Below are 23,082 nucleotides of genomic sequence, written 5' to 3'. Positions count from 1 at the left end.
GCCCGGCGCAGCCCCTGCCCACCGCTGCAGCCGCCGCCTCCCGGTACCCCCGCCCGGCGCTCCCCCCGCGCCTGCGCCCCGCTGGTCCCCTCCCGGCGGGCAGGGCCCTTCCCAGCCCCGCTCCAGCCGCGCCGGGGCCCCGCGCTGCGGGCTCGGGGGCAGCGCCCCGGGCAGGGCCGGGCTGGGGGCAGCGGAGGCTCCGGGGCGCCCCGCGGCTCGGCAAAGCCCGGCGGCCGGCGGGGGCTGCACGGGGCCGGGGCCACGCCCCGCTGGGCGCTGCCCGGCACCGCAGGCGGCCGCGGGGGAGCGGCGGGGGGCGCAGCGGGCTCCATCCCCGCCGCCCGAGGGCGCCGCCCGGGGCTCCCGCCCGGCCCCGCCGCCACGGGGCTGCCCCGGCCCCGCCCCGCCCGCCGGCTCCGCCCCGCCCGCCGGCTCCGCCTCCCGGTACCGGCGAGCCCGCGCGGCTCCGCCCCGGCCGTGCCCCGCGCACGCCGCCCCGCGCCGCTGCCGCCCCGCGCCCGCCGCCGCCGAGCAGCAGGTACCGGGCGGGGAGCGGGGCGCCGGGGAGGGGGGCGGCGGGGCCGGGCCGGGCCGAGCCCTGCGGGCATCGGCCCTGCAGCGCCCGCTCGCTGCGCCGGGGCCGGGAGCCGGGGCGGAACGGGGAGCCCCGGGGCCGGGAGCCCCGGGGCGGTACGGGCAGCCTAGGGCCGGCACCGGGACCCCGGGGCAGCACGGGGACCCGCGGCCGGGAGCCGGGCGCAGCAGCCCACGGGATGCGCGGGGGCCGGGGGGGTGGAGGGGCCGGGGGCGCGGTGCCGGCTTGCCCGGCAGGGAGCCGCGGTGCCCGGGCGGCCGTGTCCGTTCCTCCTCGCCGCCGGAGTGCGGAGCCCGGCCCCGGGCAGCCCCGGTTTCCCGTGCCGCGGGGGTCGCAGCACCCCCGGGGCTCGTCTCGCCTCTGCCCCGCTGGCTGGGGAATGACGGGGGGCACGGTGCCCGCGGCACCCACACCCCGCGCAGAGGTGGCCGGTGGCACCCGCACCGAGCACCCTGCTGAGGCCATGCTGGGGTCCCTGGGGACACGTGGCCGTGCTGGGGGCTGTGGCCGAGGGGACAAATCTGGTGCTGGGCGCTGCCGCGTTAGAAGGGCTGAAGACCCCCAGGGTCTGGTCCCTGCACCGCAGCCCTCCTGCCCTGCCACCCCCCAGCTTGTGGCACCTCCGCTCGCAGACCGACTCCTGCGGGAGACGTGGGCATGGAGCCGGGCTCCAGCAGCAGCCTGCCTGGCTCACTGCTGTCCCTGGGTTGGAGACACGTCCGTCAGCCAGAGCCGTGTTTGTGTTTGACACGCGCACACACATGATCCCAGGGATGTCACTTTCGGTACTGCACGCTGCGCTGATGCCGGCCGCGGGTACGGCTGCTGGCGCTGGAGAGATTCAGCCCACGTTGCTGCCGGCAGCTCCCAGTGCCATGTCCTGCACACAAGGCCTTTGTGTCTGCCGGCAGGGCTTCAGCAGCTGGGGCAGTGGGAGTGGGGCCAGGGCAGCCGTAGCTGCTGCCCGTGAAATACGAAGGCACAGCTCTTGGGGATTGCTTGAGTCCCTCTCCTCCCCGCAGGAGTGCACGCGGAACTGAGTCGGAGCTGCAGCTCCTCGCAGAGGCACACAGGGAGTCAGGAGAAGGGGTCTCCACGGAGCCGTTTTTTCTGATCAGAGCACGAGGTGGACACGTGTGAGTAATCGCTGAGACCCGGCTTTGTGGCTGTGTGTCTGGAGAGGGACGGTGAGTGTCCGTGTGCCCGTGGCGGGGCAGGGTACTGCTTGCCAGCCTGCAGCTGCCGGCGCCTCCCAGGGCACAGGAACAAGCCCTCTGGGACAGCCGGGGATGCCAGGGTCTGCTGGCTGTCCCCCCTCACTGGCGGCCTGCCTGAGAAGGGGACCAGGAGCTGCCCAAGTCCCTCCTGGGCTTGGAAGCAGCTCCAGGCAAGAGCTGGCTCAGGCTGGCGGCCCTGGTCTTGTCCTGGCAGGTTTCACATCTGCTGGGAAGTGCTCAAAATCCTTCCCGTGCGCTTGGAGGAGCAGAATGGATTTAAACACAGAAGCTCCTTTAGACTGAGGTTATCTTCTTAACAAATTATAGTTATTATAATTATTTAATAGTATGGTACTGTTCAGAGGCCACAAATAATTAGTGGGTTCATCTGCATCTGTAGTAACAATACTTCAGTCGTAACCAGTGCTTTTGGACAGTGTCTGTCTCGTGTGCTTACAGTGGCAGTCCGTACCACCCCGGCTGCTTTGTGGGTTGGGAAACCGAGGCACGCAGCAAAGACACTTGCTAATTCCTAAATTCCCCTGGTAGCAAGTGTCGTCTAAGGCGCATAAAGATAAAGGGGGGCCGGCTGCTAGATGGCATTGGAAATCCACTTAAAGGCAGGAATTTGTATTCTGAGATGACGTTCTCCGCACTGGTGCTGGGAAGCTGCAGCTGCAGAGGCCTCCTGCTCCCGCTGCCCGCACGGCAGCGCCGCTGCCAGGGCTGCAGCCTGCAGACGGTGCGGCAGCGGGACGCGGGCACCGGTCCCCGTGGGGATGTGGGCTTGGAGCTGCAGGGGCAGCAGGGCTGTGTGCCCCCCTGTGGGACTGCGCCAGGCTCCCTGGGGCAGGTGCACGCGAGGCGGGGCATTGTGGCCGTCTGCCCGTGAACTGATGGGCAGCAAAACCTTTCTAGCTTTTTCCAGAAATGTGCTTTGTGGACAGCTTGTGGCTTTCTAATAAGATTCCTGGCATGTGAAGGAGCACATCCAGTCCCCGTCTGCTGGGGCTCCCCAGCCCGCAGGCTGCTGGCTGGCGGCGTGGCTCCAGATGGAGAGCGGAGCCCGGTTCTGCAAGGGGTGACATGCTTCTCCCCGGGAAAGTGCGGAGCTATGGGATGTCTTGTGATGAGCTGTGTCTCCTGTGACCACGAGCCTTTAGGCCATGTCCTATTTTGTTTGTCCTGTAATTACTCTGGGGACAGCCTCTGCCGGAGGAAGCACCGTCCGAGCCTGCCTGCTCTCGAGGCCAGGTCTCCGTGTCAGGTGTTTTCCCCATGTCCATGCACCTTCATGAGGTGTCTCTGAGACTCAGAAGAATGCGATGTGCCCACACCACATTTGCTGGGAAGGAAGCAGACAAAGGGGGTGCCTTCTTCTTCCCAAGGTGGTCTCTTCTGTAGCTTCTAGGAAAGTCAGCCAAGTAGTGCTGCGCAGCCCAGGAGCTGCAGGCTGCATGGGAGATGCTCACGCCTCCCACTGAGCAGGTTAAGGAAAGCCTCGGGACGTAAAACAAACTCCTAACCTCCTCCTGCTCTGTACAGGCTGTCTGCATGGTCTGCCTGTGTTCCCCTGGGCAGGTCACTCTGCCTCTTCATGTCTCATTTGAAAATGGTGACAGTAGCGCTCCTCTGCATTGCAAAGAGGTGGGAACGAAAGCAAGTCACAGCAAGAACACAGCCACTACTGCCACGACAGCCATATTAGCATCCATGGGAGACAGAGGAATAATTTGGCTTGCACAGGCTTCTAAAGGCTTTCTCCAAAGGCTCTGCATCTTGCTGCATCTCCTGGCCACATCGCTTCCACCTGACAGCACCAGCGTATCTGCAGTTGAAAGAGGAAAGCATGATGTAACGGTGAGACGACGGCCTCTGGGTGCTGGGAGGGCGTTGTTGCTTCTTCATGGGTTTTGGTGTCCTTTTTGCCAGGCACTGGCTGTGGGACCCATGCAGGGGCTGCAGAAGCCTCGGGAAGCCCTGGAGAGGTGTTGGGGCCTCAGGAAGCACCCGGGCTGGGCTGGGGGCTCCTGCCTTCTCCCGGGCCCTGGGGCTGGGAGAGTGACTCATTTTCCTGCAGAGCTCTTCAGCCAGTGACCTAAATAAAGATGCGTGCAGATCCCTTGGCTTGTGCGAGCTGCCACTTCCACCAGGCACCTGCTGTCACAGAAAAGGGACCTTTGTGCCAGCAATGCTCCTCTGGGGCACCCAAGTGGCGTCTGCAGTGAGTGTGCGTGGTGGTGTGAGTCTTTCAGGGCGCTGCCCCAGCTCAGGGAATTTGCTGTCCTCAGATGGAATTGTCTGGGTGTTTCCAGTAGAGCCACGGAGGTGCTGGAGCAGAGCATGAGACCTTGCCTTGGATGCAGCGGGGGGAGAGGTGTTCAGCCCCCATGGGAATGGGTGAAGCTGTGGGGATGACGGGAGGAACGGGGAGCTGGCCTCGAGGGCGTGGGCAGGGCTGCCCCTGCTCACCGCCGCCAACCTGTGCCATGGAAGGGGCCTGCGTCCTCACGGCAAAGCACACGGGCTCCAAGCTGAGGAGGGAGAAGAGCTGTTCAAGCAAAGCACGGTACTGGCACAAGCACAAACGGATATAAACTGGCCGTAATTAAGTGCCTGCAGGAAATTAGGAGGTCTGCATGCCTCCAAACAGCCCAGTGCTGGAAGAGCCTCCAAGAGCAGCTGCGAGGGCAGGGCATGCGCTGGCTTCGTGCTGGTGCTGCTCCTGCGAGGAGCTGGGGTTTGGCATTGCTGGCTGCTGAGGAGACGCTCTCAGTCCTCCACCCCCACGTCCCGTGGATGCTCCATGCCGAGTACAAACGTGCCGAGTCCTCTTGGAGCCAAAATGGGATTAAGTCCTGCTTAAGGCTGATGTATCGAGAACCTGGCTCCTGCCTGGTCGTCGGCTGTGCGCAAATGCCTCATCCTCTGTTTCCTCCTGTGCTTGCCGTAGCACCTCATCCCCTTTCAGAGATCGGGGACAGCAAAGGTTTTGTCCCAAGAGGAACCGTTGTACCCAGTAGTGGAGCTGGGTAATTAGCTGTTCTCTTCTGCAGCTCCAGAAGAATATGACTTCCTCTCTCATAAATCTAATCTCCCAGCTTCCTGCGTCTTGAGGAGAAGATTTATGTGTCTGCTCTGGTTTTCCTTCTTCCACAGACGTTGCCAGGAGGAGGAGGAGGTGGAGGATGGGTGGAGAACGGGCTGGGGCCAGGCAGGATCGCTGCTGGGCACGGGGGCGGCTGGGACCCCGTGGTGGTGCCTGCAGCCCTGGGTCCGGTGGCCAGGGTCTGCCCAGCGGTGTTGGGCTGGTCTCTGCACAGGGCGCCAATGTCGTGGCGTCAGGAGGAAGAGCTGGGCAGGGCTGTGCCATCCCAGTGTGGGGAGACAAGAGTGGGCAGGCAGCTGGAGGCTGTGCCTCCGCTCTGCAGCATCTGTGGTGGTCAGAGGAGCAGGTGTGAAGCAGGGCTTTGTTCCTCTGAGGCCAACCCTGCAGCCCATCTATCAAGATACAGCATGGGAAGATTTGCTGCCTCTCTTACAAGATTCACCAGCCCATTAATCAGGACCGGCCGGAGCAGCGTCACTGTCGCAGGCCCTCGCTCTCCGGGAGGGACGCGCAGGCCCTGGGCTGCGGGCAGGAGCTGATAGCGCTGGCAAGGTGCAGGGCAGCGATGCACCGCCGGGCTCGGGACCCCAGCACCCGGAGCAGAGCAGCAGGTTCGTGGGCTTCAGGACGCCAGGCTGATTCGTGAGTCGGAGCTGGCCATGAATCCCAGACGTTTGGAGAAAGACTTGATGCGTGTGGGGGCAAGGGCAGCCTGAGTGCTGGGGGCATCGGCACTGCAGTTTGGTGGTGCCGGTGGCCGGGCAGCGGGGAAGCAGCCCGTGTCACTTCCACGGCTCCTGGGTCTCGTTCAGCTGATGGGACATCTGCTCCCAGCTGCACTGAGCATCCAGCTCATCTGGCGAGCCCATCACTGAAGTCCTCATGTCATCTATTGCATTACAGTGGCGTCATCTGATTTTATCGATAAATCATCTGATATGACTTGCTGCTTGTAATTCCCATGTGAACAAGAGGAGAAAAACACTCAGACCTTAAGCAATTGCCAAGATGGAGGATCCACCACCATCTAAATCCTTTCCAAGTTGCTCTAACACTGGATGACCTCACCTTTCAAGAAAGTCATTCCCCGTCTGAACGTGCCGACCGCCAATTTCCGGGCACTGTTTTGTTGCACTTTACCTGCAAGGCTGCAGAGGAGTGCCATTCCCCACAGCAGAGACCCCTCTTTGCAGTGCCTGTTCCTTGCTTCTTGCATGGCACTGTATTTGCTGTTCTCATTCCTTATCCTTCTTTCAGTCTTTGTATAATCTGCAAATTTTATCGGTGCTGACTTTTCTTCTTTGAGGTCACTAATAGCCAGTGTTAGTGTAGGGCCCCGGCCGCCCCTCCACAGGACCTGAGCAGAAGCACGGCTAATTGGTGATGATCGCTGGATGATTATGTCTTGAGACATGCTGGTTAGCCAGTTTTTAATCCATTTAATGTGTGCCACATTGCTTTCGTATCATTCTGCTTTCTTCGTCAAAATGTCAAATGCCTTACAGTAATCTAAGTCTGTTCCATCGAGGCTTTTACCTTCGTCGACCAAACTGGGAATCTCATCAAAACAGACAGAAAATTAGTTTGATGAACCGTGTTTCCTATAACCCTGTGCTGACTGGCACGACTGGTACATGCTGCCATCCTTCATCTGTCATTAATCAAGCTCTGCATCTGTTCCCACCGCTGCCCACAGAGGCACCAGGCTGGTGGGTCCCCGTGCCCCGGCTCTTCCCAGTGCCTCTGCGCTCAGGGCTCTGTGGGTCCGACGTCCTGCCTGCGCCAGGCTCTCCTGTGGCCTCGGCCACGCTAACACATCCAGAGCTGCAAGAGGGGAAGGTCCTGTGACACCGTGGCATCCCCACCTCCACGCCTGCACAAGTGCTGCATGCCGGGGGTGCCCACAGCTCTGGTGGGTTCCTCACCTCCGGGAGCATGGCTGCCCTGCCCTGCCTCCTCCACTGGTGCGCACGGGGAGGTCTCCTCGGGGCCAGCAGCAGGACAGGCACAGCCAGCCTGCCCTCCTCAGTGCGGCTCTGCTGGCAAAGCTGGGAGAGGAACACCCTGAATCCCCGGTGCCTGCTGGCTCCCTGCCCTGCGCAAAAAGCAAAGTGTGGGGAGCCCTCCTGCCCCTGCGTCAGCTGCGGGGGGTGCGCAGAGCTGCTCCGCCAGGTTTCACTCCAGGGTGCCCGTGTTTGCTGGGCATGAGGCTGGGGTGCCGGTGTGCGCAGCCCTTACACTCGCTCGAGCAGGGACTGCTGGAGAGCTGCTGGCACAGGGCACCTGAGGACAGCCTCAGCCACCATGCAGGAGCGAGGACAGCTCTCACTCTTCAACTGTCCCCTCCCCTGTCTGCCTGTATCCCCAGTCCTGGTCATCCCCCTCCAGAGGGGAGCTGCTGCAGTGCTGGGCTCACAGCAGCTTGGCCCTGAAGGGGCTGACTCCGTTTTGGGACCCCAGAAGGGCTCCAGCTTTGTAGCACCACATTACTCAGCAGGGCAAGACCAAGCAAAGCAATCTGTGCCTTGTTTTGGGGAGGGTGGCACCAGCAGGGAACGCTTCTGCTCCCGTGCCTTCAGTCTGGCAGCTCAGGTCCTGCACAAGGTGCCCAGGGGCAGGGAGCTGTGGGCACAGGAAGGCCTGTGGACTGTGGTGCATCGCTGGGAGAGCAGTGCTTGTGTGGGAGCCTGGGTGAGCGTGCAGGCTCGTTGGCATACGCCGTCCTGAGCGCCATCTCCCAGTAAACAAGCTTGAAGATAGCAGCTGGAAAACCCTGGTGCGGCTGAGTGCCGCATGCCTGTGCTTCCTGCACAGCCCCTTCCCCGTGGCCCTTTCTGTGCATTCAAAATGTCCCTGGAGCCGTGCTTCCAGCTGGATCTATTGGCAGAGCTGTTTCCTTCAGCTTCGGCTCCGGTATAGGAGGTTGCGTGAGGTACAGCAGCCGCTCGGTTACACAGTCCTGATTCAGTCCCACAGCAGGACTCATTAGCACTAGAAGATGCAGGCATGCTGGAAACAGTGCCTGAGCACAGCACTAAATCTGACCGTGCCGTAATGCATATGCAGAAGGATGAGTGGGAGGGTCCTAGCTTTTGGTGTTTGACACCCTTAGAACTGTTCTCCAAATGCAGTTAGTGCATGTATAATTTATAGACTTTTTCTTTGTCCTTGTGGCATGTCTCTGATCTCTCCAGCGGAGCGCGGTTTGGGAGGCAGAGGGTGCCTCAGCGGATGCCCTGCTGACTGACAGCATCGTGTTTGCTGCGCAGGCAGTGAGGTGTCCTGGTCTCGCTCTGCCGTCGGCTGTGGCTTAGCCTGGTCCCCCTGGGAGCTTGCAGGGTCCATGTCTGCCCCCACTGCCTGACTGTGCCAGGAGTGCTCCTGCCCCACGCTCGGCTGCTGGAGTGGCTCCTGGCACCCCTGCCCCATGTCCATTAGCATCCTCATTAAGAAAGTCTCCAGAGCAGGGTGGCCACACAAGCTGTCCTCCAGGAGTGCTCAGGCAGGCTGTGCTGGTGCTGAACCACATGCAGGAGGACAGTCCAGCACAGAAACGTGCCAGCCCATCCATCCCCTGCCACCGAGCGTGTTTCCCATACTGGCACAGCCATAGCTGGGGTTGCTGGTCCCACGCTGTGGGGCTGGACTGGGTCCTGTGGGCCCGGAAGGCTCTGCCCTGTTCCATGCGGGTGCCAGCATGGCCACTGCCTCAGGCATGCACAGAGCTCGGCTCTCCAGTGAGCTCCCTCCCCTCCTCAGCCTGTTGCTGTCCATACTAACGAGATGCCCCATCCGCCGGCCGTGCCTTCACCGCATCCTGCCTCACAAACACCTCCCGGTGCCTGGGCACAGCTCCAAGACTGGGGAAGGGAAGTGCGAGGCGGCTGGCGGCGCGTGGAGCAGCATCCCGACTAGTGCTGGATGAGGGGCGTGGAGGCGTGAGATGTGGGTCCCCCGCACGGGCCAGGCACTGGTTGAGCCTCCTCCTGCTGGGCTCGCCGTGGTCCTGGGGAGGTGCGGGAAATCCGGCACAGCTGGGAAGTTTGCTCGTTCCCAGTGCATGGGGACTCCAGGCTTCTGTGCTGAGTCAGCTGCTTCGGTACAGTGAGAACAAGGCAAGGTGGCGAGCGGGACCAGGGGTGCCTGTCCGCAGCGAGGGCGAGAGAGATGTGGGGAGAGCAGAGCTCCCAGCTCAGTGTGCTGCAGCAGCCACGGGGCTGGGGGTGGCTGGGGGCTCCCTGGGCTGCATGGCAGGGTGGACGCTGCCGGTGCCAGCTGCGGGATGCAGGGCACGGCGTGGTGCCAGGGGCACCCATAGCACTGTGCTCCCTGCCCGTGCCCAGGCACCTGTGGGTATCTGCAGACCTCAAGTACAGGACAGCAAGCCACGAGGCCAAGCAGCGTCACTCCCTGCCGGGGCTGGCAACTCCAGCTCTGCCCTCCAGTGCCTCCTTCTCACAATGCTGCTTCCCAAAATGAGCCACAAATCCTCTGCGCCCAGGGGAACAGGGGCTCCTGAGCAGGGCTCCCAGGCATGTGCCATGTACCTGAGCAGTGCGAGGGGCCGGAAGGGTGGCCAGTGACCACGGTGGACGCAAGAGAGCCAGCTGTGCATGGGGGCCTGGTGTTGGTTGGGGTCAGGGCTGGGGAAGGGGTTTGCCCTGCCTGCGTGGGGAGGAGTAGCTGTGCGCAGCTGTGTGCCAGGGGGTCCTCCCTGCGTGGGAGCCCTGCTCACAGCCAGGGCAGCCTGCCCCAGTGATGCCCATCTCAGAGAGGAGCCCAGCACTGGAATCTGCCATCTCAGATGCAATACCTATTCTCCCTCGAGGCCGGTTCTCACATGCCCAAATTGGCTAAATGTCCCCAAGTCGCAGCCTTGTCCTGTGCACTGAGCTGCTCTCCCACGCCCGCAGCCCTGCCCCACCTCCAACAGGTGGCACATGCAGGATGGGACCCTGTGCCCCATACACGACGGGTCCTGTGCCCACTCCAGCCAGGTCCCACATAGGTTGGGTACCCCACTCCTTGTCCAGCCCCATGCACAGCAGGTGCCCCACGTGCTGTGGGTGCCCCCTGCCTGTCCATCCCCACGTATGAGCCCCCTGTGCCCAGCACAGCCTGACCTGCTCCTCTGCGCTGTTCCCGTCCCGTCCCGCTGTGCCCCTGCAGCACGGGCTGCCTGCTCCCAGCGCCCTCTGAACACGAGGTACCAAGCCCCAGCAAGGCAGAGCTATTTTTAACAGCTTCTTCTGCTTGATTTGAGCTGTGAACTTGTAACGTGTTTATGCTAAAGGGGTTTCTTTTTTTCCCTTCTCCTTTTGTGCTGAGGAGGCAGCACCAGAGATCAAAGCTTGTCTCTTCGCGCTTTGTGATGGCCGCGCTGGGTGGGAGGGTGTGCAGAGGCCGGCGGCTCCGCGGGGCAGCTGGAGACGTCCCCGTCCCCATCCACAGGAGGGAGCGGGCAGCAGGGCCGGGGCTCACCTCCTTTCTCTGTCCCTGCAGGTCTGGGAGCCAGGAGCCATGCGCAGGGACGGCTGGTACCCGGTGCCCTGGGGAGCCCACCGTGGGGGGCACTGAGCCCGGGCAGAGGTGGCGGGACCATGGGCTGCTGGGGCCAGCAGGGAGGCGCGGTGGCGGGCAGGGCCGTCAGGGCACCAGCGTGCCACGGGCTGTAGGGGCTGTGCGGCGGGTGGCGTGCCCAGCAGCCCCTCGCCTGCCTCCCACACAGCATCCCCTCTCTGCGGCAGCACGGGATGAGGCCGCCCACTGCCTCGGACAGCTCCGGGGACGGGCGCAGCGCAGGGCTCCGAACGCCAGAGCTCGGCCCCGCTGCAGCGCCCCGCCACAGGGCCTCGGCCCCGGGGCCGTGAGCCATGGTCAGCAGGGAGCCCCTTCCTGGGCTGGCCCCCACCAGCGAGGGCGGCCAGGAGAAAGCCATGACGGTGCGCTCGGTGCTGCTCAACCGCGACTCACCCGACATCGAGAGACGCCTTCAGCGCCGGCGCAACCGCACGCAGCAGGTCCGCTTCAAGGACCTGGTGGATGGCAGCGCGGAGCAGGCGGGCAGCCCCCCACCAGGGCCCGCAGCCGCCCCTGGCCCCAACACCCCACGTGCCTCGCCGCCCCCCAGGGATGCCCCTGAGCCGGCGGCTCTCTGTGCCTCGCGGCGGAGCTGGCCCCAGGCCCAGCCATGCTCGCTGACGCTGCCCATGCCCAGGAAGGCGTGCGCGAGTGCTGCCATCCAAACCTCCCCCAGCCTCCAGAAGCCCTTCCCAGCCTCCCAGCCCCGCAGTAAGAGTGTCTGCAACGTGGCCGGGGTAGTGGGGCTGCCCACTGCTCTGGGGAGCACCCGCTGCCCAGGGGGCCCCTCGCCCACCCCCTCTGTCCGGGCTGTGCCCCCACATGTGCCCGGCAGCCTCCCTGCACGTGAGCATGCCGCCGCCCTCACCCAGCCTGCTGCGGCGTGCCACGCGTCACCGCCACTGCCCAGGGATCCCTGTCCCCCTTATCCGGGCACAGCCGGGTGCCCTGCTGCCAGCTGTACCTCCCCAGCCAAGAGCTGCCCCCCTGAGCCCTGCGCCAGGCCCTGCAGGAACCCCAGGGGCAGCCGGAGGCCCTCCCAGCGCCCGGCCTCTGTGCCCTGCGGCCAGCCCCAGCTGCCCGCTGAAGTGCAGGGGCTCGGCCGGAGCGACTCAGAGCACAGCCTGCCCCGTGGGCGCCTGCTGCCCCAGCCCTCTCCGCATTGCCAGCAGACCCTCCCCACTGCGCACATCCAGGGGCTCCACCAGCCAGCTCAGGGCACCCCCCCTCGGGACCCCCCACCACCCCAGCACCAGCTCTGCAGCTCGCCATGGGGGGGGCCCTGCTGCACCCCGCCAGCCCCCATCCTCCCAGCGCCGGGCTGGCACAGCTCAGCCACCACACCAGAGAAGACACCAGCTGCGCTTGGCTGTCTGGACACCCATGACGGCATCAGCAGTCGGCTACGGGCCACCGATCCCGGGCACGGCCAGGTGGGACCAGGGGGATGTGGGGAGCTGCTGCCTCCGGCCCTGCAGGGCTCCGGCACCGGGACTCAGCTGGGCGGGCGGGTGCCAGAGGCCCCACAGCGTGGGCAGCCCTGCCTCACCGCCCAGCAGTCGGAGACGCTGCGCCACGTCCAGGACCTTCTGCAACTGGTGGTTGCAGCCAAGGGGCCAGCGGCAGCGCCGGCGGGGGACGAGCATGCCCGAACATCTCAGGGACAGGGCCCTGCAAGGGCGCAGGGGGACCTGCAGTCCCAGCTGCAGTCGCTGGAAGGGGTGCTGGAGACCAGCCAACAAACCATCCGAGTGCTGCTGGACGTCATCCAGGACCTGGAGAAGAAGGAGGCCCAGCGGGATGGGTGAGCAAGCGCAGGTGGGGGGCGGGGGGCCAAATGTCCCTTGGGGGCTGTGAATGAAAGACAGGGGTGGCCAGGGCCCATGTCAAGGGCTCGGTCTCTGGTGCTGCCGGTCTGTACCACAGGAATGGCCCCCACTGCCTGTCCTGCCCATCCCTGCTCTGTAGGCCAAGGGCAGGGCATCCCCCAGGCCAGTTTCCTTGGCCTCGTTTGTGTTTTGCAGTACCAAGCGCTGGCCGTGGCTCAGGATATTCCCGTTAACAACTTGCTAGGATTTCCCTGGGTCGGCCGCCAGCAAGGCAGAGGCTCCCGTGCTGGGAGCCTGCCATGCCTGGCTGAGGGGCACAGCCCAGGGGGCTTGGCAGGGTTTGGCACACTCTGCCTGTTAACGAACCGTCTGTGTCAGAGGTGGCCTAGAGCACTGGTGCCTGGTGATGGGGATCATCGCCTGTGCCAGCTGCAGGTGGCATTGCAGGTAGGGCTCCGCTGTGCTTTAGTTGCGTGCGGCAGCCCAGGGCACTGGGACGGGACAGCTCATTAGCTTGGCAGCTCGTTAGTTTGGCCTCATGCTGGCAAGGGGCCGTGCCTGGCACATGCACCAAGCCAGGTGCGTGCCATGGCAGCGAGCTCAGGGAGGCAGGGGGCACCCGGCGTGAGGTCCTGCCGTGCCAGATGGGCACCTCCTGCGGGTCCTGTCCCTCCCGCCTGCACAAGTGTTTAATTGTTTAACCAAATTAAGTGGCTGCTAAATAATTTCTTCCACTTACAGCTAATAATAGTAGTAAGGATCCCACAGAACAGTTAATGAGAGTGCGAAGGCAGGAGGGGAGCTCAGACCGGGCCGTGGTGCTGAGCTCCCCCTGCGCAGCGTCCTGCTGCCGCTGTGCCAGCCGCCTGCCTGCACGCCCTGGCGCCCTGCCTGGCCTCGCTTCTCAGGGCTGCGCAGGGGCCGCTGCCTGTGCTGGGCGGAGGGCATGGGCCAGGGGTGCCCCTGCTTGTGGGGCTGCCCCCAGAGGCGCCCAGCCGGGCAGGGCTGTGTCCCAGCCTGGCTCGGCACGGGCAAGTCCAGAGCAGAGCCCATCAAAAGGGCAGATCTGATCCCTCTGTCGGAATTGAGTTTGTCTGCTCAGGAAGCTGATTTAGCTTCACCGTGGGGAGCTTAATTAAGATCTCGGCTCCATATACTGTTGCAGTCAAATGAGCAAACGCTGCCCAGAGACATAAGGAATGGAGTAGGAAATCACATAAAAGATTTTCCTAGTGTCCTTCTGCTGAGGAATAGCCTGGCCTTATTTGCCACGGGTCAGCATCCCGGCAGACATGCAGGTGGCCCCGAGGTGCTGCGCGCAACCCAGCACTGCCACCAGCCCCAGCACTGCTCGCCCCATATATGCAGCCTCAGAGGGTCCGGGTGTCTCCCAGCAGCAACTTCCCGAGCCAAACGTCTGTCCCCATGTTAGATCTCATCCTGACAGAGAGGTGCAGTTTATACAACATTAGGTACACGCATATGCACACCTTTTATATATGCATATAAAAGGTATTATGATCTAATTTATGTGCTAACAGTATAATCCCAATTGTAATATATAATTTAGTGCATTAAAAGACCTAGTTTCCGAGGGCTGAGAACAATCATGATCAAGGTCGAGTAAGAGGAGAATGATTCAAGCAGGAAGCTGCGACTGGTATTTGGGACAGGGGGTGTTTTCTCAGCTGTTCCCCAAAAAGCTGCAGCCTGCACTGCCTGAGGGGCAAAGGAGGTGAGGAGGAGGCAGCTGCTAGGGTGACCGACAGCCTTTAGGGGGGCCCTTTCCCCACAGCTCTCAGAGCAGCTGGTGTCAGGGGCTGGAGCTCGGTGCTGCACAGGGAGATGCCCCAGGGAGCTGCTGAGCTCCGGCAGGGCAGCAGGATGCAGCTGGCCGAGGATGCATCGGGGCAAGTGTTTAGCACTAGCAGCAGAATACCATTTTCTGCAGAGATCCAGGAGGAGAACTGGCTTTGGGGCTGAGCTGACCTTTGGGGCTCATCAGCCATCTCTGCTTTATTCAAGTCCCATGCACCTTCCCTGGAGGAGGCTGCTTCTTTGATACAAAAGCTTCAAAAAGAGAGAAATCCTAAGTCCAGCGTAGGCTGGCGATTAGGCTGGCACATCTCCCTCTGCCCATCTGTCAGGGCACTGCTGTGTGCTGTGAGTGCTCCCCCCCAGTCCCCACGCTGCCCATGGCCCCGCTCCTTGCGTGGTGCTGTGCATGGGGAGATGCATAGTGTCCTGGGGTGTCCCTGGGCATGAGGTACAGCTCTGGGGTGGTGATAAAATGAGGCTGACAGAGTGCAAAGGATTCAGGGCTTCTGCCATGCCTGCCTGGTTTGCAACCAACTGAGAAATCTACTGAGCTGAGAGGCACCGTGCTTGGCCTGGCATCAAAGGGCATCGCACAGAGAAGGAGAGGAGCAGGGATCCTGGGAGCAGAGGGACCCCTGACAGCCGGTGTACATGCTGTGGAGCAGCTGAGGGCCTGGGGGAGGCACGGGCACCAAGGTCGGGTCTCCAGGCTCACAGCACTTGTGCTCTGTTGCAGGCGACACTCGTACCGGACAGGGCAGGACATTGCCAACTGCGGGACGTGCCGGGACTGTGCCTGCATCATCTACAGGTACGAGGCAGCTCTGCCACCCTGGGGGCGTTCCCAGTGGGGCCCCTGCTCTCCTCCATCCTGATTCCAGGTATCACACTCCTAGCGTGGCTACGAGGCAGAGCAGGGCAAGTCCCAGCTCTCTGGGGGGGACATGGCACCGACAGTCGCAGCTTTTCCATGGCGCCCCGGCCCCGCCGTGCTGCCTGCCCCTCGGGCAGAGGCAAGCAGTGCTGGTGTGCCAGCGGAGGCTCGCACGACATGAGGGACGATTGCGGCACTATAAGACACCTGGGTGCAAGGTGCAGCACCTCCCTGCCTGCCTCCAAACACCCCGCGGGCACCCCAGGGACAGGAGGGGTGCTTAGGGGCAGAGCTGCAGCTGCTCAGTGCCGGTGCTGTGGCTGCTGCCCAGGGCAGCGTGCCTGTCCCCATGCCGGGCTCAGCTCACCGCTGCCAGACCTCCCACAGCACGCGGCTGCCGTGGCCCCAGTGTGGGCACAGGCACCGCACTGCTCCGAGCCTGCTCCTAGCACGGCCACAAGGCCAGGGCTGGGTCCTGGTGTCCTTGGGTCTGAACCTGGGCCCTTTGTCTCTGGGGGGGCAGCTCTGGCTTCCCTTCCCGGATGCTGTTTGTTTCACAAAGGACAGTGGGCTGGCTGGCAGCTGAAAGGAGATCTGCTCTGATGAGGTGACAGGGCATTTATCTTCTCTAAAAGCAACGTGTCGGGGGAAAACCTTACAGGAGTGATGGGCTTGCCAGCTCTGAGTCTGGGCTGTGTATTGTCCCTGCGTGAATTCAAGCAGATGCTGCCGTTGGGTGCTGGTTGTGCTGGGGAAGGCACCCATCCCATGTCAGTGCCTGAGGCTGCTGGGGGACAAGTGCCCCTAGCAGTGTCCCCGGGCTGCCACATCCCTGCCATGCCAGGGCCTCACCGTGGTCCAGGACCACAGTGCCTTGGCTCTGCCTCCCCAGGGTCATGGAGCGTGCACGGGAGCAGCCGCTGCCCCGCTGCACTGCGTTGGGTGCCTGGGACGTGTGCGCTCTCCTTGGGCGTCTCAGGGCCAGGGGTGCCCCAGCTCTGTCCCCACTGCGCCCCAGCACCCTCACACCACTGCGGCACTGCTGGGGCCGTGTCTCTTGTTCCTGGCTTATTTACGCCAGAGCCAACAGTCAGCTCCCCCTCCTTAGCTCATGGGGGCCTTCAGTGCTAATTGGGACTGACGAGCCTGTCTCCACGCGGCACTGCGGCTGGGAGATGTCACTGCTGCGGGAGGTGGCTTCCTGTAACAGCCAGGCTCCTGCTGAGGGCTCCCGCTGGGTTTAGCTGCCACCTACGTGATGGGAAGAGGCTCCGGTGGGACATGGGGTGGGGGCAGAGTGGGATGGGACAGGGGCAAGGGGGCAGCACCGTGGGAAGACCCCGGCCAGCAGCAGTGCAGCCTCTCTGGCCTCGGGGCTGTGACTGAGCACCTCACAAGGGGGATGCAGGCAGGGGGACAGAAGGTGGATCCCCTGTGGCAGATGATGAGGATGAGGACGGGTAGCCCGAGAGCATGGAGGGGAGGGGCTGCAGGGGTTCTGGCTGCGCTGCGAGCACCTCCTGACCTTCCCCTGCATGCGAGGGACATCAGCATCAGCACGCACCCACCATTTCAAAGGGTGCTGCCAAGTGTGGACGGGGGCCTGGTTCCGGGAGAGTTCCCCAGCAGTGTGATAGAACCTGTGGGGAATTACCCTTGCAGCAAGCACGTGCACCCTTCCTTGGAGCCCTGGAGCCCTGTTAGAGGCAGCTGGGGACAGTGGGTGTCCTGATGGCAGCCAGTGACATGAGCTGCCAGCACACCACACAGGAGCTTGCTGGGGTCCCCGTGTGTGGGGCAGCCAGGCCACGTGCATGGTGGCGGCAGAGGCAGCAGCACCTTGCTGATCGGAGGGGAGGCGGCTGGTTGGAGGTTGAAGCGCTTTCTGGGTGAGGAAGCATTAGAGCACGTGGCTGCCAGCAACTTGCCTGTGGGTGCTGCAGGGACAGCGGCAGGGACGTGCAGGAGACCTGGTGCCAGTGGTGGGTGATGCAGACCCCCTTCCCTACCCAGACCCATGGAACCTGCGTGCCTTGCGTGATGAGCAGTGTCAGAGCCAGCAGTGAAGGCCTTGCATGCCTGGTGCCGCGGCTGCACTGGGCTCAGGGGAAAAGGGCACTGGGGGTCTGTAACATCAGGGCTGGGTACAGCCCTTCTACGGGGGTGCTCAGTGCTAACCAGGGTCCCACAGACCCTGGACCCCCCCCCCTCGTATCTGCTCCAGTCCCCAGCTTGGGCTGGTGGCCGGCTCCCGCCCCAGGCAGGTCAGCACCCACGGGGTTTCGCTGCGGTGGTGAAGTCTCAGCATTTCTTATTCCGAGCCACGGCCGCTCCTCCAGCAGGAGGGGTCCCCACGTGCTGCAGCGTGGTGCCACGTGCCCTGCTGCAGACCACGGGCAGGACAGGGCGGCTGTCTGCGATGGGGACGGGTCCTGCGCCTGCCCCTGCTCTCAGAGCCCCAGAGGGTGCGGGCAGTGGGCAGCAGCTGGCTGCGGGATGAGCCAAGGGCCTGCCAGCAGGACCAGGGCCCTGGGGCAGGGCCGGCATCCTCTTCGGTCACCGCTGAGCCGTGCCCGTGGGTCAGGGGCTGGCAGGGACCCGCAGGGAGGGAGCCTCAGGGCGCTGGGACCTGGGGGCACAAGGACTGGGGCACAGGCGGTGGCAAGCGATGCCCTCTCACGCGGCCCCTTCTCCCCACAGTGTGGAGCACGACTTTCGGCAGCAGGAGGGCCGCTTCCAGAGGGTGCTGAGCCACATCGAGGGCGAGGCAGCGCAGAGCTCCCCCGCGGCAGGGCCCGTCCCGCCGGCCAGGCAGGAGCCGTCGCCAGTGACCAGGCTGCCGGCGAAGCTGGACTCAAAGAAATCAAGGCGCAAATGCTTCTGGTTCCTGTAACCAGTGCTGCCGAGGGGCACGAGCGCCCCGCGCCCACGAGGACCAACCCAGCTCTGACGCCGCACAGGCTCCTTCCTCCTCTCCCTCCCTCTGATGTTAGGGTTTGGGTAGCACCAGCTTTTATATTTTTAACTGTTCAGTTTAATGTAATGAAGCCCCTGTGTAAATAAGAGGTGAGGGGAACAGCTGCTGTATTTAATGAGAAACCAATAAATTCTAGGGAGACGCTATTTTCGTTACATCCTCTCCCAGCTGTGCACTTCTGTTCTGGACGAGGACGGGTGCAGCGGGCGCTCCCCATGCAGGGCTGTGGAGCCCCCCCAGCCCCATCTCCTCCCCGCAGGCCCTGCTGCTCCGGGTCTGTCCCGGCTGCCAGCAGCTCCACGGCCCCACAGGAGGCCCTACAGAGTTCTCCCCCAGGTCAGAAACACTGGGGGGTCTCCTGCACCCGGGGACCGGAGAGAAGAACCCTGTCCCTGCCCCGTCTCAGGTGGGAGGCTGGGCTGGGGTCCCAGGGATGCCAGTCTCCTCCTGCCAGCTCCTCTGCCTGGTAAGGCTAGGGAGCCTGGGGAGGCTGGGGGGCACCACACTGCCTGTCTGTACCCGGGGCGCTGTGGGACCTGGGCTGCCTCTCCCCACACAGCCAGGGGCTGGAAATTCCCTCTCCCACCCTTTGCAGCTGGCTGGCAGGGGAAGGTGGCCAGGGCCTCCCCGGCTGCAAGATGCGCTGGCTAATTACAGGCAGGCAGAAATTAGCAGCTCAAATATTCCAGCCTCTGCAAGGCTGCCCACGAGAGGAGAAACTCAGCGTCAGTTTAATGAGGGTCCTGGATGAAAGCGGCTGGCGGCAGCGGGTGGTGAGTGTATGCTGAGCACGGTGCAGTGAATGCTCCCTGATGCTCCCCACAGCCCCCTGGCCACTGCCATGCTCTGGAGACCCCTGCAGAGCCTCAGGGGGCGAGGGCTGCATGGAGCCTGGGGCCAGGCACACCATCTGCATGCAGAACTGGGGGCTCACAGCTGAGCCTCAGCTGCTGCCAACCTGCTGGGGGATTGGGCCTGTGGAGCAGAGGACAGCACCTGGCCTGGCCTGGGCAGCCTCTGGCACCCCCATGTTTGGTCATGGAGCCCCTGCAAGCGAGAGGATGGGGAAGTCTGACCGGGACATCCCCAGCTGGCACCCAAGGGTACCCGACCAGCACGCACCCAGCACAGGAGCTGCTGTTGCCTTAAAGCCCGTGCCTGTGTCGATGACGTGCCGGGCACTTGCATGGCCATGGCCCTATGGCACCGAGGGGACCCCGCCGTGCCACGGGGCCTGGCCGTGGGAGGTGCTGCAGCTCCCCAGCCTCAGCATCTCAGCAGATCGCTGCTGCGCTGCGGGGTGCCTGCAAGCCCCCCGGGATGGGGCTGAGTTATAAAGACCTGGCAAGAGAGATCAGACACCTTTCAGTGCCTGAGTTACTGGGACAGAGAACACGGGGAATGCCTTTTTCCAAATCCTCTTCTGATTCCCAGCAGCAGCAGGACGGGGCTGTGGTGGCCTTTGGCACAGGCACAGGTGTCCCTGGTCCCCCCCAAACCTTTCTGCAGCCACAGCTGCTGGGAGCAGCCTAGACTGGGGGGCCCAAACACCAGGGTGAGGCCCAAGACTGCAGCAACAGTATGAAAATGATAAACTAAAGTGGGAAAGCTGCTAGACAGCATTTCTGGAGATCAGCAGGGCCAGCACGTGGGAAGAGGAGCAAGCAGTGAAAGTGAGGATCAGCCAAAGGCTTGCTCTCCTTCTCTTCGCCTTGAACATCAGGCCACGCTTCAACACCCGGCATTCCTCATTATCTCTGTCACAACCCTGGTAGGTAGCTTCAAATAGCTCTTTTTTTTTTTTTTTTGCTCTTGCTTCCTCTAGCACTGAATCATGCAGCCTGAGAACAAAGGCTAAACGCAAAATGATACCAAACCCAGCCCTGTAAGTATCTCGTGCCTGAATCACAAGCAGCAGGAGCTGGCTCTGCCTGGCTGGCACAGCCCCGGTGGCGCAGCCTGGCCTGGCAGCATGACCTGTCCACAGACTGCTTGCAGCCAGGCGCATATCTGGGGCAGCACCTTGTCATGTGGAGCCATTTGGGGACAGCAGAGCTGCTGTCAGGGAACAACCCGGGAACTGGGCAGACCCACCAACGGGGCAGCAGGGGCAGGGCCAGCAAGAAAAAAGCTCCTGTCCTGCCTGCTGGCCATATCACCTCGCTGACATTAGGTCTTCATGAATGACAGCCAAGGATGGGACGGCAGAGCTACAGGCGTATCCCAGCACGATTCCTTAAGCAAAGGGCTGAGCTGCAACTCAGGGTGCTCACACCTCCCCAAGCATGGTGCACAGCACAGCATGTTGTGATGTGGTACAGCACAGCATGACGTGGTACAGCACAGTGTGACCTGGTACAGCGCAGCATGGTGTGGCATGGCACAGCACGGTGTGAGGTGGTACAGCACAGTGTGACAGTACAGCATGGTGTGACGGTGCAGCACAGTGGGACATGGTACAGCACGGCGCAGTGTGGCATGGTGCAGCACGGTGTGACATAGTGCAGCACAGCACAGCATGGCGTGGCATGGCACAGCGCGGCCTGGCACGGCACGGTATAGCACTTCTCCAGTGCTCCACCCCCAAAACGCAGCCAGACCCAGCTGCTCACCCCCTCGCTACTCAGAGCTGTGTGCCTGGCCTGCGCCTCACAGCCTGGTCAAGCATGCTGGGTTTGCCTTCGTGCTTCTATAGAGCACGTGTAAGCCCACGCAGGCCAGAGCTGTGCTTCCCTCCTTCATAACTAAATCATTGCAACCAGTGCAGCTGCTCTGCAGGAAGCCTCAGCCAAGCAGCTCTGTGACCTGCCAACCCTTCAGCACAAGGTGGGTGTCCCAGCACGTTCCTCCCACGTGCTCCCGGCATGTAAAATTGTGAAGGGTCACTGGGTCTGTCACTTGTTTTCCAGAGAATACTGCCCAAACCCCTTCATCTGCTTCCAAAATGTTCTTTCTGCATCACAAACACCCGGCCTGCTCCTCCCAGCACACCCTCTACTCCAGAACCCGCTTCTGGCACGTTTCTTTCCTCCCATTTTGGGCTTTCTCATGCATCCTGCGGTGTTAAATACCCATAAATCCATCCCTGGCCAGCTGCTGCCAGAGACCGCAGCACCAGCTGAAGAACACCACTTGCCGCCTGTTCCCACGTGCCCACGTCAGCGCAGCCCGGCGCTTCTCCATCCCCGGAGCCAGCGGGGGAAGCAGTGCGGTGCTGCTGCCAGGCAGAGCGGTGGTACTCACCCTAAAGCTGTTCTCCCGCTCCAGGACGATCACCCTCCGGTTGACGGTGTGCAGCAGCCGCTCCAGGACCAGCTGGACATGCTTCTTCACCTTCACCTGAAAGGCAAGAGGTGTCACGGCCACGGCGGGTGCTGCTGGGGGGGGCAGGCGATGCACACCGCTGGTGGGCATCTCCCCAAGCAGCACCGAGCCCCCAGTCTGGGCTGGGAAGGGCTCGGCCTCCTGGGGGTTGGCATCACTGGCTGCAGCTCATGAAAACAGCGAGCAAGGAGGCCGCAGAACGCTCCTCGTTCCTGCAGAATGCTCCTCGTTATTGCTGGCAGTGGCTGTGGGAGCGGGGGCTGCAGGCACGGGTTTCCTCAGCACCCCCTTAGTGCCCCACGCAGTGCTCCAGCCCCTGGCAGCAACAGGCAATCGGTGCTTGTGGAGGAGAAGCTGTACCCTGGAGCTCCTGCTCCCACTGGAGCAGCCCCAGACCCCCCAACCTGCCCTCCCCTGCAGCCCAGGTGCAGGTTGCTGCTTCACCGCATCTTCCTGGCCAACAGTAACAGCGCCCTGAGCAGAGGCTGCGCAACGCTGCTCCGCACATAAGACGCCAGCTGTGCTAGTACAGACGGTACTAGGAGGAGGCTCCAGCCTCCCCCTTCATTTGTCCATAATAGAAGAAACATTCCCTGCTAACACAAAGAACTCAGAGCAGCTGGAAAGCTGTTAACCCTCCAGCTCCGCCATCTCCAGGATTCCTGCAGAAGCTTTGCAGGGTTAAAAACCAAGTTTCTCTCCAGCCAGGCACAAGGAAGAAGCCACCCCAGGTTGTCTCAGCAGGGCTCTGCGGTGATGCCGGAGCAGCTCCAGCTCTTGGGAGCCAGGCCAGGATGTGTAAAAAAGAATGTCCCGCAAGGAGACACCCGCGGAACGGATGGCGACACCAGCAGCGACAGTCTGAGCAGGGCAAACGTGGCTCTCTCTGCCAGAGAGAGATGTAAGAGACACCCAGGCATCCCTCCCTTTTCACAAGACCCAGAGCAATTTCCCCCTCCAGGAAAGGAGGCACCTCTGCAGCTCAGAGAGCATTGGACAAGCCCTAACACCTCTGAAATAAAAGTTTTGTCGATGCCAGCACAGCACCTACAGCTTGAGCAACCACCTCCCGTGGGGGCCGGCACCAGGACTGCCAGCTTACATGTGTAGAGACCCCGAGCCCCACTGTGGAGCACAACGTGGCCTCGTACTCCTCCCCGGCTGAGCCGACGCAGCCACCTCACCCACCCAGGGCATGGCAGCACACGTCTGATCCAGCCTCCGTGCCAACAGCTCTGAGGTCTGAGCCTCCCAGAAAGCAACAACAGAGCACAGACCAGCTGGGGAAAGGCAGAACCCAAGGCACCTTCAGCCAAGGCTACCAACGGCTGCTCTCCAGCACAGGAGCCATCTCCTCTCCTGTGTCAGATGGCTTTGCCCTCTCCTCCCGTGCTGCTCTGCTCAGCAGCCACAAATCCCCTCTGCTCCACCTGCTCCACAGGTGCTGTGCACTGAGACCCCAGAGTGCAGAAATCCAACACCCCCTTTGTGCAGCAGATCCCATGCGCAAAGGGGAGCCCCCGTCCCTTCAGCAACCCCTCAGGGAGCATTTGGCATCCTCAGCATGCAGATGTCTTTTAGCACCTCCCCAGCCACAGCCCGTGCCAGGAAGGGCGCCCGTCCCCACGCAGGGCACAGCCCACGGGCAGCCACGGGCCCCTCGCCTCCGCCCAGCCCAAGTCTCGCTCCGGCTGCGTCAGGACCACAGTCCGCAGCCTGCCGCGGCTTCTACCTTCATCTCCGACCTAAACCACTTCAT

General features: G+C 62.8%; 2 protein-coding genes across 3 annotated transcripts in view; one reads left to right on the top strand and one right to left on the bottom strand.

Moving 5' to 3' along the window:
• Nucleotides 1-23,082, bottom strand: part of LOC118260608 (dedicator of cytokinesis protein 2-like) — a 58,970-nt gene that overhangs the window by 14,157 nt on the left and 21,731 nt on the right. Inside the window, exon 11 of the mRNA XM_050710595.1 lies at nucleotides 21,243-21,338. Within this exon, the coding sequence (XP_050566552.1) occupies nucleotides 21,243-21,338 (96 nt within the window). The remainder of the gene's footprint in view (nucleotides 1-21,242; nucleotides 21,339-23,082) is intronic.
• INSYN2B (inhibitory synaptic factor family member 2B) lies at nucleotides 480-18,152 on the top strand. 2 transcript variants are annotated; one of them, XM_035571004.2, is made up of 5 exons: nucleotides 480-538; nucleotides 1,618-1,731; nucleotides 10,424-12,305; nucleotides 14,885-14,959; nucleotides 17,723-18,152. In XM_035571004.2, the coding sequence occupies exons 3-5, from the start codon at nucleotides 10,795-10,797 to the stop codon at nucleotides 17,913-17,915; spliced, it is 1,779 nt and encodes a 592-aa protein (XP_035426897.1). In that variant the 5' UTR covers nucleotides 480-538; nucleotides 1,618-1,731; nucleotides 10,424-10,794; the 3' UTR covers nucleotides 17,916-18,152. The 2 variants fall into 2 exon arrangements, with proteins under 2 accessions (XP_035426897.1, XP_035426899.1); XM_035571006.2 differs by lacking the exon at nucleotides 1,618-1,731 and having other exon boundaries at nucleotides 505-538; nucleotides 17,723-18,142.

The sequence above is a fragment of the Cygnus atratus genome, chromosome 4 (assembly GCF_013377495.2).
Source record: "Cygnus atratus isolate AKBS03 ecotype Queensland, Australia chromosome 4, CAtr_DNAZoo_HiC_assembly, whole genome shotgun sequence".
Lineage (NCBI taxonomy): Eukaryota > Metazoa > Chordata > Aves > Anseriformes > Anatidae > Cygnus > Cygnus atratus.
This window is presented reverse-complemented; position numbering and strand designations above follow the sequence as displayed.

Excerpts from the sequence above, each read along its gene's own strand:
- INSYN2B (XM_035571004.2), top strand. The coding sequence starts at position 10,795 with ATGGTCAGCAGGGAGCCCCTTCCTGGGCTGGCCCCCACCAGCGAGGGC. Across the intron at positions 12,306-14,884 it reads AAGGAGGCCCAGCGGGATGG|GCGACACTCGTACCGGACAG; the intron begins GTGAGCAAGCGC and ends GCTCTGTTGCAG. Across the intron at positions 14,960-17,722 it reads TGTGCCTGCATCATCTACAG|TGTGGAGCACGACTTTCGGC; the intron begins GTACGAGGCAGC and ends TTCTCCCCACAG.